The sequence below is a fragment of the Ranitomeya variabilis genome, chromosome 6 (assembly GCF_051348905.1).
Source record: "Ranitomeya variabilis isolate aRanVar5 chromosome 6, aRanVar5.hap1, whole genome shotgun sequence".
Classification (NCBI taxonomy): Eukaryota; Metazoa; Chordata; class Amphibia; order Anura; family Dendrobatidae; genus Ranitomeya; species Ranitomeya variabilis.
In genome coordinates this window covers 574143026-574160495 of record NC_135237.1, presented here as the reverse complement: position 1 = coordinate 574160495, position 17470 = coordinate 574143026, and the positions used below count along the sequence as shown (strand labels likewise).

At 47.2% G+C, this 17470-nt stretch overlaps 2 protein-coding genes across 4 annotated transcripts in view; both read left to right on the top strand.

Annotated features, from left to right (window-relative positions):
- The window catches only part of LOC143783140 (cytochrome P450 2K1-like), a 47661-nt gene extending 42728 nt beyond the window's left edge, over positions 1-4933 (top strand). The window contains exons 3-4 of the mRNA XM_077271459.1: positions 773-914; positions 3790-4933. Coding sequence (XP_077127574.1) covers positions 773-914; positions 3790-3983 — 336 coding nt within the window. The 3' untranslated portion in view covers positions 3984-4933. The remainder of the gene's footprint in view (positions 1-772; positions 915-3789) is intronic.
- The window catches only part of LOC143783138 (cytochrome P450 2C20-like), a 522836-nt gene that overhangs the window by 226464 nt on the left and 278902 nt on the right, over positions 1-17470 (top strand). The gene's annotated exons all lie outside the window — the stretch shown is intronic.

The following is a 17470-nucleotide window of genomic DNA, read 5'->3' as shown; positions in this document are numbered from 1 at the left end:
GCCAAATTGTGGAATTACGCCCTCCATTGACAAGCGCGCTTGGGGAAAAAGGAAGATGCACACAAATTGTGAGCAGTCACTTTATCTGATATAAGAAGCAAGAGGCAGTATTTTATACCATTTACAACAAATGTAACTCATGTAGTCCCCCGTTGTTACCCCGGGTCATGCTGACCTATATTTCTCACGTACCCAGAACATGCTGTTTGCTCACTATTGAAAACATGTAAGATAAGATGTATAAAATGCTTGAATCGTAGACTACAAGACTGCTGCCTCATAAGAACAAATTCTAAACACATTCTAGCAAATAAAGGCACAACATTAACCCTTCTATATCAATGCCATTCAGCCTTCCCCAATGACAGGCGCCTTCATGCAATTTTGCTTTGCATTGCAACATTTTTGTAGAAAACCCATTGGAATATATGTTAATGGTCCCAATTCATTAGCGGGAGTATATAAGTTGTGTTGTATTATAGTTACATACATCTATACAGTTCATGTAGAATTCCTAACTAGAGCTGGGCGGATTGCTTTGTGTGACTGTTCCATTGGCCAGATCTGTAAGCTTTTACCTTTCGGGACCTTCCAGGTTCAGCTTTTGATTAGCCAGGCATGACTACTGTTCTGGCCGATGGATCTCAGTCATGCAAAGTGATCCGCCCATCTCTATATCTGACCATTGGTACTTAGTTAGGAAATTCTGGGTCTACTGTGATCCTCATGAAATATACACATTCATGTAAAACCTGATCTTTCTTGATTTCAGGGAACAACTGTGATCCCCTTCATCACATCAGTCCTACAAGACCCATCTCAGTGGGAAACTCCAGAAGATTTCAACCCTCAGCATTTTCTGGACGAGGATGGGCAGTTCCGCACCAGGATGGCGTTCATTCCCTTCTCAGCAGGTAAGAACCAAAGATGGAAATATCGGAGAGTAGACAAATGGAGCATCTGGGATTCTGGGCAAAGAGAAGAATTGGGGTCTAGAAAGACCAGACCATAATAATGAACATTACATTTGCGTGGAATAACTTTCCAAGAATCACATTTCTCAGGAAAACCCCCGCAAACAGGGGAATTCAAGTTTTGCCTGATCCGCTCATCTATAACGAAAGCTGAGGAATTTAGTTTTAAATGTATAGAGTGATTGAGTCGCCCCCAGGGCAGTAGGGTGCTCGGTACCGGGTTCGGTCGCAAGGGAGATGTCACAGTGGCTGCGATCCGGTCCGTGGCCCTGGGCCTCAACGTTAAAGGGTTTAAATGTTCAAAGTTTGTTGTGACGCCACCTGTAGAGTTCGGTCAGTAGTTGGTCCGACACTGCATTAAAGGGGTCCCCTGGGGGATGCGGCAGCCCAGATGTTACACTTCCCACAGGTGAAGCGGGGTCCTCAGGGGTCCTATGGTGTGTCACGTAGATGGTAAAGCCGGTGAATAAATGGAGGAGACAAGTTATAAGTCTTTACCTGGTTTACTGTAGGATGCTGGCCACAATCCAGGGTACCAGGCACGGGTGATGGTGGTCCGGCCAGCTCAGAGGCAAATAAGAGTTCCCTTGTCCCAGTAGAGGTCCATGAGCCTTTCCAACTAGCGCCTTTCAAGGTGAGGTCCCTGCTGCCTGAAGCTTCCTACAGGGTCCTCCAGTTTCCCCCTGTCCTGGGACAGGTACATGCACGACGGGCAGCTTGAGCCTTTTTAGAGGGACTCTTAACATGCCTCAGGCTCCACAGGTGCTGTTGCGTCTCAGGTGTGGTACGGGCAGGTAACGTGTAGTGTCATGCCGTCCGGTTCTGCTCCGTGTCTTAGAGACCCACGAAAGACTCGGGCTCCCGGTACCCGGTTACTTCTGCTCTCAGGGTGCCCTGCCACAGTTCCCCTCTGATCTCTGCTCCTCTCCTGTGCTCCTTCCCTTGCGGCTGCTCTACATACAACAACCCTTCAGGTTCTCTCGCTCCTTCCTTCTCTCTCCTTCCAGAGGCTGCAGCTCCCTCGTGGCTGCCAGGCCTCTCTGTCCCCTCTGCGTGCCTTCTGGACGTCTCCCTACAACTGGCTAACTCCTCCAGGTCAGGATACATATAACAGAGGGAAGCTCCCCTGAATCCGGGTCTTAAGCTCCCCCTCCTGGCCTGGATTCAGAATGTGTTGCATGCGTGTGCCTTACCTGGTGAAGAGAACTCCTTTGCCTCTGAGCATGACATCACCTTCCCCGAAGGAAAAGCAACATCACTGCAGCAACCGGCCACCTGGGGTGCTGCATGATCATATTCAAAAAGGAGAAACATTGGAGTTTTTGGCAAAATTTCTATAACAACCTTTATTGAAACAGACCATCAAACATATATTAAACAAGCTTTAAAAGATTTGATTAAAAAGGACACCGACACTGGCCGCACTCAGCACTAAATGTAATACTAAAGGGCTTTAATCAACATGACATTTTAAGGACCCCATCACCTACAATGTCCATCCACCTGCTCCCAAAGGTTAATGGAGGGAGGACATTAATCAATATAGCCCAGTGGCTGTTGTAGAATCTTCTCTGGGGATTCCTCTCCCATACTGCCCCTAAATACATATGATCACAAAAATCAACCTATGTTAAGTTGAATAAAAGGGTCAGCTTACCCAGACTGAGGCACACCGCTGGACGCACCCCGACGCACGTTTCGCCGCTCTACAGCCTTGCTTTCTCAAGGGGAGGTGTTCCCCTTGAGAAAGGGAGTGGTATGAAGTAGCTAGGCATTAATTGCTTGGCATACTGACCAATATGAGTCTGGGTATTTTTGCATTGATGTATGGAGTGATCTCCGCAATTGTCTGTAACTATCACTAATGTTGGTAAAATGGTTTTATTTATTGGGGTTATTATATCTGCCCTATTCAAAATATTTTTGGATATAATTAATTATACGTACTAGGGGTGGGATGGTTTATTATCAGGCCCAGAAGAAGCATAAACACATGTGAAACAGGTTAGACTTTGTGTCTCTGTAACATCCATGACTGAATAAACCTTTTGGATGTGTCAGTGGTGACTGCCGCCTGCTTTCTTAGATGGAATTCTTGTCTTTTTTGTGTATGGCGTTGTCAATTCATACAGAAAACAACTTCCAGGTCTCAGGAATAAATTTGAAGGGAATCTGTCATATCCTGATGCACTTGTCACCTATAGATATATGAATAATCTGCAGGTCTATAGTGGCCACAGCTCTGAAATCCCGGCTACCAGGAGGAAATTGAAAGCCGGATGAATAAGTTCAGTGACAGTGGCGTGCCGATGCTGCTTCAGTCACTGCTCATTACTTAGTGATCGGCTGTAAGTGCGCCCTGGCCTACTGACTGACAGCCATATTGGCACTGATTGACTGACAGCCATCTCTGTAGTATATGTGCCTCAGCGTGCTTATAGCAGCTCACTAAGTGAGGAGCAGTGACCGAAGCCGCATCGGCACGCCTCTATAACTGGAAGCTGCCGGGAGGAATTTATTTAATTCGCTTCCTCCCGGTAGCGACGCTGTTAGTGCGCAGCTGGGCAGTTTTGGAATACTAATAACCTGCAGATTAACCCTATAACTGCAGCTAATGACAGATTCCATTTAAAGTATTAAATCTTAGCATTCTACTGCCCAAAGAGTTGATGGTGAACTCAGGAACGATGCACCAATTATTATAAACCAGTAAATACAGACAGTGAGCCGAGGTCTTTAGATGGTGGGAAGTAAAGCATAGAGCGACACCGGGAATAAGATAATTAATCAGATACATTATCGTGTCTTCTTCTAGGGAAGCAAGCTTGTCTTGGAGAGAACCTGGCCCGCATGGAGCTCTTCCTGCTCTTCTCCGCTTTGCTCCAGAAATTCACCTTCACCCTGCCCCCAGGAACAGAACGTCAGGACTCGAAATATCTGAACCTTAACAAGATGGAGATCATCGCATCAGCCCAGATATGTGCCGTGCCTCGTGTCTTGTCCAAGTGACCGACTGCCATCCAGCTGCTCAATATGGATGAGAATATAAGAAAATAATCCAGAGCATGTGACAAAAAGACTCTGATGACAAAAAAATTAATAGATTTAGCATTTTCAGGGAAAATTTGGGAAAACACTAATTCTTTCACATTGTGTCAAATTAATTGGCAGAATTTTAGCCAAATTCTGTAAAAATCACAAAAATTGAGGAATATAATAGATAATAACTGTAACCTATTCGCTTATTGATGTTTCTTGCCTGTTTTGCGCCTCTAATAAACAAGACAATTCTCCTACTTTTGACAAATGCAAATAAAACCTAAACTATAAAATAAAAGTAATAAACTTGTGCATCTGATAAATCAGCATGGTGCAACAGGACTTTGTCTAATCTGTCCGGTATTTTCCCACAGGTTTATTGATGGCATTTTCTCCTCCTTTTGTCCTTGGCTTTCTGCTTCCCATAGACAGTAATGGCTCTCGAGCTGTCCTGTGGTTATAGTCCATCTGTGCTAGGAAATGCCGAGTTTTAGATATGTTAGAACACCGGCGTTGTACTCTGCAGTGATTTTCTTGTTGGGGCACCGCCTGTTGGTCAGGACATTTCTTCACCTCTTCCTCTGACCCCTTTTATAAGCGATTTCTTTACACACGAGATTTCCTTTCGTTGTATGTTCTTCCTCGATCACAACATTCTTGGCTTACTCTCCACATAACTTCAAGAGAAAAACCCACAAAGTTCCAATAGCAAAAAGTCTGGTGTCACTAATAAAAGTGGCCATTCCGTTTCCATCTCCCAGAGATTTTCCCCATGCCTGACAATGTGTGCACAAATGATACTAGAGCAGGGACCTCGCCTACTTGTGATTAGTGACTTCACCAATCATTGTGCCACTCTTATGTTTGCGTCAAAAGGCAAATGCCATTAAAGTTGTTACGATACTGGTAAAGAACTAATGAAATGCAATGGCCAGAACAGCATGAGTAAGATTCATCAATGATGTATATAATACCCTTGGGAATACTAGCGTGAAACAATAAGATTAAATGCTGTGGAGGTTAGGATCAGCCTGGGGAAGACCATTCTTAAGAGCTGGAGACTGGAGCTAGTCAGAAGCCTCGATACAATTTTCAAGCAATACCTAGGAGTTCCAAGTGCCCTGAAGTAGGCCCAAAAGGTAGCAAGATGGCTGACACAGCAACAACATCGACTATCTAATTTATGGGCAGTTCAGGTGCAAACTGCACTCTCCAGTGGAAGGAGGTGAAAATGCAGGATAATCTCTTAAAATATAGAGCTGCAGCCACTGTTAGTCAATTAGCGAAAGGACCGCAGAATCCTGGCAGAAGTATTGGGGACACACTAGTGCATTATGGAGCTGTTGTGCTCACTAATTTCTTAGGAAGACCCAAAACTGCTTTTTTAGACACACAGCCAAGACTGTTATCTATATGTTGACTTTTGAATTTATGCGTTTTTTTCTGATTGGCCAAGAAAACAGACTTTTGATTGTGTAAGCCTGTAATATTGACTTGTAAGTTGACATTTATTGTAACATATTGTGCTGTTATTCTGAATGACTAGAGGCACATAAGTAAACAATTACCGTATTTTCCGGCGTATAAGACGACTTTTTAACCCCCGAAAATCTTCTTAAAAGTCGGGGGTCGTCTTATACGCCGGGAATCGACTTGTACGCCGGTGTATATGGTGGGTGGGGAGGGGGAGTGATCCTGATGACGAGGGGGCGTCTCACAGGAAAGTGAGTAATCCCCATTACCTTATCCTAGCGGTGCAGCGTGGGGGTGTCAGTGCTGGGAGCGGCGGCAGCTGCTGTGTTCTGGTGCGGCGGCTCCTCTTCTGTGTGGGGCCTCTGTGCTGTGAGGTGGCGGCGGCAGCGGCGTATCTTTATCCAGTTGGGGCTCCTCCGGCATCTCCTTAGCCCTGGAGGCCCCGCCGCAACTCCATCGGTGCGATGCGGTGGCCTCCGGGAAAATGGCCGCTGCTCAGATTCAGATCTCGTGTCCCGAGATTTCGGGACGAGATCTGAATCTGAGCAGCGGCCATTTTCCCGGAGGCCACCGCATCGCACCTATTGAGCTGCCTCCGGGAAAATGGCCGCTGCATTGCACCGATGGAGTTGCGGCGGGGCCTCCAGGGCTAAGGAGATGCCGGAGGAGCCCCAACTGGATAAAGATATGCCGCCGCCACCGCCACCTCACAGCACAGAGGCCCCACACAGAAGAGGAGCCGCCGCACCAGAGCACAGCAGCCGCCGCACCAGAGCACAGCAGCCGCCGCCGCTCCCAGCACTGAGACCCCCACGCTGCACCGCTACGATAAGGTAATGGGGGATACTCACTTTCCTGTGAGACGCCCCTCGTCATCAGGATCACTCCCCCCCCCCCCCAAAAGGCACATATTCACCGGCCCTATAAGACGACATAGGGTGTATAAGAAGACCCCCGACTTTTAAGAAGATTTTATATTTTAACTGGTAAAGTTGGGGGGTCGTCTTATACGCCCAGTCGTCTTATACGCCGGAAAATACGGTATGTTTGTTGATATGTCGATTACACATTGTCCAGGCCAGCTAGTTTGTTGACTTGCAAAACAGAGGAGGAAAAACTATGCAAATAGATTACATAATCAAACAATGCAAGTTGATCTTGTCACGATCCTTCCCCTTTACCTGTGAATGCTGGCTTAAAAGACAGTTTTTAACTATAAAAAGGATATATGCCAAAGTAACATCATATAGATATACATCCAGACATCAAATGTACCAGAGACTCTTTACAAGACAGCAGCGAAGACATCATGGCTCAATCACGAGGGACACAGATTTGTCATTCTACAGAATGCCAGCTTAGGGGACAACGACCCCAGCTGAAAGAATACAGATCAGCTCCATTGACCATCAGTGAACCCATGGCTACCTTTGGGGTAGTCGGGATTTGGACCTACTGGTCACCTGAGCTCCAGGGATACATTTGTGAAAGCCATGAATGGAACCCACTGGTCACCTGGCTCTATGAATATGTTTTGAGAAGCCAGGTTATGACCCTCCGGTCAACTGGTCTTGTACTTCAAAGGACTGTCATCTTCATAAACTTGTCATTATCTCCTCACTCTGGGTATCAGAGGTGTGGTAATCGACCCTGAGAGCTCTGAAGTCCCAGCTGCTCTTATTCCAGAAAGTCAGTTGAAGGGTGAAACTCTATGATTTTCTACCATCATTGGTATTGTGCTGGGACTGCGCTACATGTTATTTGCCTGTTTTTTGGTTCAATAAAATATTGCCACAGTTTCACCTTCACCCTGTGTTGTCTGAACAATATTACACCCTTGGTAAACGGAGAGCAGGCGTGCGTTGGGATGATCCATGGTCCATGCAGTTTTGGCTAGTGTAGCAGGGCACCCGCTGACCCCCATTGTTTCCACATATGGTACACCACTTCTGAAACCAGTGCAGTGAGAATAAGTGGTACGTTGGATAGCAGATAATGCTTCCAGCTGGTTTGGCAGTACCACCAAATCTTCCACATGGTCCAGTATCACCAGCCTACAGTCTGGATCACATTCTCCTCACACTGACCCTTCTTTCTCCCACTATGTTGAGTCCCAGGAGACTAGGGATCGAAACTGGGACACTCCGAGGAGCTCTTTACCATGACATTTTTTGATTGTGGTCTCTGAACCTGCATGCTCCTAGAGCAGGGGTGGGGAACCTCAGGCCCCAGGGCCACTTACGGCCCTCGATGACCTTTTATCAGGCCCCCGAGCAGATTCTCAGGGACTGCATTCTTGAGCAAAGAGCTGTATTTTGATTGCCACAAGCTCATTAATTTCTTCTTGATCTGTTGGCACACGCAGTGTTCACTACTGAACGCTGAAGGGCATGCAATGAAAGATTACATCCTGAAACTAGTGCCAGAGTCATGATGAACTTTATGGGCAGAGTGTTGTGAATTTGGATTCTGGGCTCCCCCGGTGGCTACTGGTGGAATTGAACTGGTGTCTTCATCTTCTCTGTTCACCTGTTCCCATCAAGATGTGGGAGTCGCTATATAACCTTGCTGCTCTGTTAGTTGCTTGCCGGTCAACAATGTTATCAGAAGCCTCTCTGTGCTTGTTCCTGCTCCTAGACAACTACTAGATAAGTTGGACTCTTGTCCATGTTTGTTTTTGCATTTTGTTCCAGTTCACAGCTGTAGTTTCGTTACTGTGTCTGGAAAGCTCTTGTGAACAGGAATTGCCACTCTGGTGTTATGAGTTAATGCCAGAGTTTTAAAGTAATTTCTGGATGGTGTTTTTGATAGGGTTTTCAGCTGACCATGAAAGTGTCCTTTCTGTCTTCTGCTATGTAGTAAGTGGACCTCAAATTTGCTAAACCTATTTTCATACTACGTTTGTTATTTCATCTCAACTCACCGCCAATACATGTGGGGGGCCTCTGTCTCCTTTCGGGGTATTTCTCTAGAGGTGAGCTAGGACTAATATTTTCCTCTGCTAGCTTTATTTAGTCCTCCGGCTGGTGCTGGGCATCTAGAATCAACGTAGGCATGCTACCCGGCCACTGCTAGTTGTGCGTTAGGTTTAGTTCATGGTCAGCTCAGTTCCCATCTTCCAAGAGCTAGTTCCTATATATGCTTATGCTATGTTCTCTTGCCATTGAGATCATGACAGTTTGACCGGCCCGCAAAGTGTTAATTGTTTGGGCTGAAGCAGGAGAAAAAGAAGTGTTGAAGGGAAATTTTTTTTTTTTCCCCTCAGAGTTTTGCTGCCTAGCCCTTAATTGCTGTCTAGCTGCTTCTTACCTCCTCTTAACCCTTGAATGGCTCTGTGTCCACCTGTTTGTAATGGATCTTCAGAGTGTAACTGCAGGTTTGAATAATCTCGCCACGAAGGTACAAAATTTGCAAGATTTTGTTTGTCATGCACCTGTATCTGAGCCGAGAATTCCTTTGCCGGAATTTTTCTCGGGGAATAGATCCGGGTTTCAGAATTTTCGAAATAATTGCAAATTATTTTTGTCTCTGAAATCTCGCTCTGCCGGAGACCCTGCACAGCAGGTCAGGATTGTGATTTCCTTGCTCCGGGGCGACCCTCAAGACTGGGCTTTTTCATTGACACCAGGGGATCCTGCGTTGCTCAATGTGGATGCGTTTTTTCTGGCCTTGGGGTTGCTTTATGACGAACCTCATTTGGAGCTTCAGGCAGAAAAAACTTTGATGTCCCTATCTCAGGGGCAAGATGAAGCGGAAATTTACTGCCAAAGATTCCGTAAATGGTCTGTGCTTACTCAGTGGAATGAGTGCGCCCTGGCGGCGACTTTCAGAGAGGGTCTCTCTGATGCCATTAAGGATGTTATGGTGGGGTTCCCTGTGCCTGCGGGTCTGAATGAGTCCATGACAATGGCTATTCAGATCGATAGGCGTTTGCGGGAGCGCAAACCAGTGCACCATCTGGCGGTGTCCACTGAGAAGTCGCCAGAGAGTATGCAGTGTGATAGAAATTCTGTCCCGAAGCGAGCGGCAGAATTTTAGACGGAAAAATGGGTTGTGTTTCTATTGTGGTGATTCTACTCATGTTATATCAGCATGCTCTAAGCGCACTAAAAAGCTTGGTAAATCTGTTTCCATTTGCACCTTACCGTCTAAATTTATTCTATCTGTGACCCTGATTTGCTCTTTGTCATCTATTACCACGGACGCCTATGTCGACTCTGGCGCCGCTTTGAGTCTTATGGATTGGTCCTTTGCCAAACGCTGTGGGTATGATTTAGAGCCTTTGGAGACTCCTATTCCTCTGAAGGGGATTGACTCCACCCCATTGGCTAATAATAAACCACAATACTGGACACAAGTAACTATGCGTATTAATCCGGATCACCAGGAGATTATTCGCTTTCTGGTGCTGTATAATCTACATGATGATTTGGTGCTAGGATTGCCTTGGCTGCAATCTCACAACCCAGTCCTCGACTGGAGAGCTATGTCTGTGTTGAGCTGGGGATGTAAGGGGGCTCATGGGGATGTACCTGTGGTTTCCATTTCATCATCCATTCCCTCTGAAATTCCTGAGTTCCTGTCTGACTATCGTGACGTCTTTGAAGAATCCAAGCTTGGTTCGTTACCTCCGCACCGAGAGTGCGATTGTGCCATAGATTTAATCCCGGGTAGTAAATACCCAAAGGGTCGTTTATTTAATCTGTCTGTGCCTGAACATGCTGCTATGCGAGAATATATAAAGGAGTCCTTGGAAAAGGGACATATTCGTCCATCGTCATCTCCCTTAGGAGCCGGTTTTTTCTTTGTGTCAAAAAAAGACGGCTCTTTGAGACCATGTATTGATTATCGGCTTTTGAATAAAATCACTGTTAAATATCAATACCCATTGCCGTTGCTGACTGATTTGTTTGCTCGCATAAAGGGGGCCAAGTGGTTCTCTAAGATTGACCTTCGTGGGGCGTATAATTTGGTGCGAATCAGGCAGGGGGATGAGTGGAAAACCGCATTTAATACGCCCGAGGGCCACTTTGAGTATTTAGTGATGCCTTTTGGTCTTTCTAATGCTCCGTCAGTTTTCCAGTCCTTTATGCATGATATTTTTCGCGATTATTTGGATAAATTTATGATTGTGTATCTGGATGATATTCTGATTTTTTCGGATGACTGGGACTCTCATGTCCAGCAAGTCAGGAGGGTTTTTCAGGTTTTGCGGTCTAATTCTTTGTGTGTGAAGGGTTCTAAGTGTGTTTTTGGGGTACAGAGGATTTCCTTTTTGGGATATATTTTTTCCCCCTCTTCCATTGAAATGGATCCTGTCAAGGTTCAAGCTATTTGTGATTGGACGCAGCCCTCTTCTCTTAAGAGTCTTCAGAAATTTTTGGGCTTTGCTAACTTTTATCGTCGATTTATTGCTGGTTTTTCGGATATTGCTAAGCCATTGACCGATTTGACTAAGAAGGGTGCTGATGTTGCTGATTGGTCCCCTGATGCTGTGGAGGCCTTTCGGGAGCTTAAGCGCCGTTTTTCCTCTGCCCCTGTGTTGCGTCAGCCTGATGTTGCTCTACCTTTTCAGGTTGAGGTCGACGCTTCTGAGATCGGAGCTGGGGCAGTGTTGTCGCAGAAAAGTTCTGACTGCTCCGTGATGAGGCCTTGTGCCTTCTTTTCCCATAAATTTTCGCCCGCTGAGCGGAATTATGATGTTGGGAATCGGGAGCTTTTGGCCATGAAGTGGGCTTTTGAGGAGTGGCGCCATTGGCTTGAGGGGGCCAGACATCAGGTGGTGGTATTGACTGACCACAAAAATTTGATTTATCTTGAGACCGCCAGGCGCCTGAATCCTAGACAGGCGCGCTGGTCATTATTTTTCTCTCGGTTTAATTTTGTGGTGTCATACCTACCGGGTTCTAAGAATGTTAAGGCGGATGCCCTTTCTAGGAGTTTTGAGCCTGACTCGCCTGGTAACTCTGAGCCCACAGGTATCCTTAAGGATGGAGTGGTATTGTCAGCCGTTTCTCCAGACCTGCGGCGGGCCTTGCAGGAGTTTCAGGCGGAGAGACCTGATCGTTGCCCACCTGATAAACTGTTTGTTCCTGATGATTGGACCAGTAGAGTCATCTCTGAGGTTCATTCTTCTGCGTTGGCAGGTCATCCTGGCATTTTTGGTACCAGGGATTTGGTGGCAAGGTCCTTCTGGTGGCCTTCCCTGTCACGAGATGTGCGAGGCTTTGTGCAGTCTTGTGACGTTTGTGCTCGGGCCAAGCCTTGTTGTTCTCGGGCTAGTGGATTATTGTTGCCCTTGCCTATTCCTAAGAGGCCTTGGACGCACATCTCGATGGATTTTATTTCAGATCTGCCTGTTTCTCAGAAGATGTCTGTCATCTGGGTGGTGTGTGACCGTTTTTCTAAGATGGTCCATTTGGTTCCTCTGCCCAAGTTACCTTCTTCTTCCGAGTTGGTTCCTCTGTTTTTTTCAAAATGTTGTTCGTTTGCATGGTATTCCTGAGAATATCGTTTCTGACAGAGGGACCCAATTCGTGTCTAGATTTTGGCGGGCATTCTGTGCTAGGATGGGCATAGATTTATCTTTTTCGTCCGCTTTCCATCCTCAGACGAATGGCCAGACCGAGCGGATTAATCAGACCCTGGAGACATATCTGAGGTGTTTTGTGTCTGCTGACCAGGATGATTGGGTTGCTTTTTTGCCATTGGCGGAGTTCGCTCTCAATAATCGGGCCAGCTCTGCCACTTTGGTGTCCCCGTTTTTCTGTAATTCGGGGTTTCATCCTCGATTTTCCTCTGGTCAGGTGGAATCTTCGGATTGTCCTGGAGTGGATGCTGTGGTGGAGAGATTGCATCAGATCTGGGGGCAGGTGGTGGACAATTTGAGGTTGTCCCAGGAGAAGACTCATCTTTTTGCCAACCGCCACCGTCGTGTTGGTCCTCGGCTTTCTGTTGGGGATTTGGTGTGGTTGTCTTCTCGTTTTGTCCCTATGAGGGTCTCTTCTCCTAAGTTTAAGCCTCGGTTTATCGGCCCGTATAAGATATTGGAGATTCTTAACCCTGTTTCCTTCCGTTTGGACCTCCCTGCATCCTTTTCTATTCATAACGTTTTTCATCGGTCATTATTGCGCAGGTATGAGGTACCGGTTGTGCCTTCCGTTGAGCCTCCTGCTCCGGTGTTGGTTGAGGGTGAGTTGGAGTACGTTGTGGAGAAAATCTTGGACTCTCGTGTTTCCAGACGGAGACTCCAGTATCTGGTCAAGTGGAAGGGATACGGCCAGGAGGATAATTCTTGGGTGAATGCATCTGATGTTCATGCCTCCGATCTGGTTCGTGCCTTTCATAGGGCCCATCCTGATCGCCCTGGTGGTTCTGGTGAGGTTTCGGTGCCCCCTCCTTGAGGGGGGGGTACTGTTGTGAATTTGGATTCTGGGCTCCCCCGGTGGCTACTGGTGGAATTGAACTGGTGTCTTCATCTTCTCTGTTCACCTGTTCCCATCAAGATGTGGGAGTCGCTATATAACCTTGCTGCTCTGTTAGTTGCTTGCCGGTCAACAATGTTATCAGAAGCCTCTCTGTGCTTGTTCCTGCTCCTAGACAACTACTAGATAAGTTGGACTCTTGTCCATGTTTGTTTTTGCATTTTGTTCCAGTTCACAGCTGTAGTTTCGTTACTGTGTCTGGAAAGCTCTTGTGAACAGGAATTGCCACTCTGGTGTTATGAGTTAATGCCAGAGTTTTAAAGTAATTTCTGGATGGTGTTTTTGATAGGGTTTTCAGCTGACCATGAAAGTGTCCTTTCTGTCTTCTGCTATGTAGTAAGTGGACCTCAAATTTGCTAAACCTATTTTCATACTACGTTTGTTATTTCATCTCAACTCACCGCCAATACATGTGGGGGGCCTCTGTCTCCTTTCGGGGTATTTCTCTAGAGGTGAGCTAGGACTAATATTTTCCTCTGCTAGCTTTATTTAGTCCTCCGGCTGGTGCTGGGCATCTAGAATCAACGTAGGCATGCTACCCGGCCACTGCTAGTTGTGCGTTAGGTTTAGTTCATGGTCAGCTCAGTTCCCATCTTCCAAGAGCTAGTTCCTATATATGCTTATGCTATGTTCTCTTGCCATTGAGATCATGACAGCAGAGTTTGTACGGCCCCTGAAGGATGGTATAAATATCCAAATGGCTCTTGGCAGAAAAAAGGTTCCCCACCCCTGTCCTAGAGGGTTAGGACGACATGCCATTTAGTGTTGCACAAAACTTAGAGGCACAGATGATGGAGAACAGCAAATTTTAGATAAGGAGACAGAAGATGATTATGAAATACAGTTGCCACAAAATCTTGTTGTTGTTTATAGTGATAAGCGAATAGTGAAATAGTCGGCTTTGGGAAAATGGGTACAAATAATTTCTAATATCCGTGTATTCGTACCGAATAACGAATACAAGCCAAGTCAATAGAAAAGCCGAATATTTTTCTGCTGGACCCAACAAACTGGTCTGGGGGCCTGAGAAAAGCTGAAACGGATGGGAAAGTGCTAAAACTAAATGGCAACAGCATGGAGAAGATGCCTGCATGCCTTTCTGCCTCGCATATGGTATCTGCAAATAATGTTGTCAGACTATTGCATTGGTTTTACGGTTTTATAAGAAGACCTACCAAAACCTCTTTTTCTCTGATCGCCCATGACGGCACCACGGAGAGAGGGGATCCGCCCACCAAGGACAGGAAACCTACGGATAAAAAGGCGGTACCACTCTCCCGCATCAGTTGGTTTCCTGTCCTTGATGGGAGACCTATGGACTTACCAGATCGACGTGGGAATTCCGGGGCCATCTAGTCCGGTTCAGGCAGCTGGGGTCCCTCTGCCTCGGCTAAGGTGGTGACCCGAAGCGCCACCGCGAAGGGCTAGTGGGCCTCTAGGGTGTGCGGGGGAGGTGACAAGGAGTTCGCGGTCACCTCCCCAGGTAAGATGCAGCAGGCAACATCCAGGGGGGTCCCTCTGTGGTTGCGGGAGGTGCGGCGCGACCCTCCCCAAAAAACATGCGTCAGTCTGCACACTGCACCGCCATCGGGCGTGCAGAACCGCGAAGTAGGGACTGCATAGGACCGGAGGCGCCGGTCAGCAGCGCCATATATGCACTCCCGGCGCCATCTTGCAAGGCGCATGCCCGGGATTAAGCTGGTCTCGCGAGGCGCTCGTACGGCTTCTGCGCAGGCGCCGCTTAAGCCCGACTGCGCAGGCGCCGGTGTTCGGCGCTCCTCGCCATCACCCGGGCGCTACTGCGCAGGTGCCGACGTTCGGCCATCAGCGGTATGCCTGGGCGGGCCGGAGTTCCTATAGCTACTGCGCAGGCGTTCGGCGCTCCTCGCCATCAGCCGGGCACTACTGTGCAGGCGCGGATGTAAAAAAAAAAAAAAAAAGCGGCGCGAAGGCTTTAAATGAGGAAAGTTACTTCCTCCTAGCGGCTCCGCAATATATCAGCAGAAGCCTCAAAAAAAGCTACTTGCAACTACACCAGAGTGTTGTCAAAGCAGTAACCGCAGACCAGCAGCAATATGAGCGACCCGGCATCTCCCTTTCCAGAATCATCACCTATAGCAGCGCCACAGCAGCAGCAAAAAAGGCGACAGCAGCGCCAGGACACCAGCAACGAACGCCAGAGGTCCCAACACAGTAAGGGGTCCAGTACGGCGTCGGGGAAAAAGCCAGAGGTGGAGAATCCCCAATCGGTATTTATGGGTCCTGGAGGTGGTAAGTGGATCTTCGTGAAAGCAGAGACAGTAAGGTTATTATTTGTCTCTTTTAGGGGAGGAAGAGCGTAGGCAAAACAAAGCATAAAATTTGTGCCTTTGTAGAGAAGATCTTCCACCTGCCTGGGAGAAGACGCTGTGTAACACTTGCATACAGCAGACAGTATCTGAAAGTCTGCCAGGGTTTGCAACCGACTTAAAAAACCTGATTAAAGAGCAAGTAGAAGACACCCTTAGATCCCTAAAAAAGGGGAAAAAACGGAGAAAGACCAAGGATAGGTCTCCATCTCCGGTCTCAAAATCTGACAGCGACAGTGCGAGCTCAGTATCCTGCGACTCCTCCTCCTCATCATCTGCATCATCCACTTCTTCCTCGGGGGGGCACAACTGTTTCCCACTAGAGGACACCGATGGCCTCATAAAGGCGGTGAGAAGTACTATGGGGTTAGTAGACTCCCACCCCAAAAAATCGGTACAGGACATCATGTTCGGGGGCCTAGAACAAAAAAAGAGGAGAGTTTTTCCACTTAATGATGCAATTGCGGCTTTAATCAAAAAAGAATGGAAAAAGCCCATGAAAAAGTCTCTCTTAACTCCCAAAAGGAAATACCCTTTTGAGGATGAATCCTGCTCCTTTTGGGAAAAAGCCCCCAAATTAGATGTGGCTATAGCCAAAGCATCGAAAAAATTCGCACTCCCGTTTGAAGACATGGGGGTACTAAAAGACCCTATGGACAAGAAGGCGGACGCCTTCCTCAAAGGCTCTTGGGAGGCAGCAGGGGGGGGCTTAAAACCTGCAGTAGCAGCGGCGTGTACATCTCGCTCCCTAATGATTTGGCTAAACCAACTAGAGGGTCAATTAAAAGGGAAGACTTCCCGAGACTCAATACTGAATACTTTACCAGTAATGAGGGGAGCCGCGGCTTTCCTGGCTGACGCCTCGGCCGACTCAATCAGACTAGCCGCTAGGTCAGCAGCACTGGCTAATGCGGCCAGGCGCGCCCTCTGGCTTAAGAACTGGCCAGGCGACCTCCAAACTAAGACAAGACTGTGTACCATCCCCTGTGAAGGAGAATTCTTGTTTGGTTCCACTTTAGATGACATTTTAGAAAAAGCTGGGGACAAGAAAAAGTCCTTTCCTCCCTTGGGCCTCCCCTCTTACCTGAAGCCCTTTTGGAGCAAGAGGTTTTTCCGAAAGAACCCGGGGAGAGGCCAGGGGAAATGGGAGGATAAGAGGAACAAAAACAAGGGGTTTATCTTTAATAAAAACCCCAATGATAACAAGAAACCTCCGCAATGAAGGTTCGCCCCAGGTGGGAGGGAGGCTGTCTCGCTTTCTCCCAGCCTGGAAAAAGATTACCTCCAGTCAATGGATACTGAACATTATAGAATCAGGACTGAGGTTAACATTCAAGAGATACCCCCGTCCCTCTTTTACGATGACATCTACAAGGTCTTCGGCAGAAGAGCAGCTGGCACTAGAAAGAGAAGTCATCGGGTTAGTAGAAAAGAGAGTTCTCCTGGAGGTCCCCCCTCAAGAAAGAGGACAAGGATACTATTCCCCTCTATTTCTGAGAAGAAAACCAGACGGGTCTTTCAGAACCATCATAAATCTGAAAAGTCTAAACAACTACTTAGAGGTTCAGGCATTCAAAATGGAAACGATAAAGTCATCTATCAAAATGCTGTTTCCTCAATGCTTCATGGTGGTTCTAGACCTAAAGGACGCATATTATCACGTCCCAATACACAAGGATCACCAAAGATTCCTCAGGATGGCGGTTCACATCAGAGGAGTCCTAAGCCACTTCCAGTTCTCAGCTCTGCCTTTTGGTCTAGCCATAGCCCCGAGGATTTTCACAAAACTGATTGCGGAGGTAATGGCCCACCTCAGAGAAGAAAATACCTTAATCGTACTATATCTGGACGATTTTCTGGTAATAGGCTCCTCCCCGCAGCACTGCGAGCATCAACTGGCAATTGTGATTCATTCCCTAAAAGAACTAGGCTGGCTAATAAACATAGAAAAATCCAGACTAATACCTTCTCAAGTTCAGGAGTACCTAGGTCTCACCCTAGACTCCATAAAAATGGAATGTCGGCTACCGGAGAACAAAATACAAAAACTAAAAAGTTTGGTATCGAGGGTTCAATCTCTCCCCTCCATAACACTCCGTCAGGGTATGTCCCTCCTAGGCTCCATGACCTCTTGCATCCCCGCAGTCCAGTG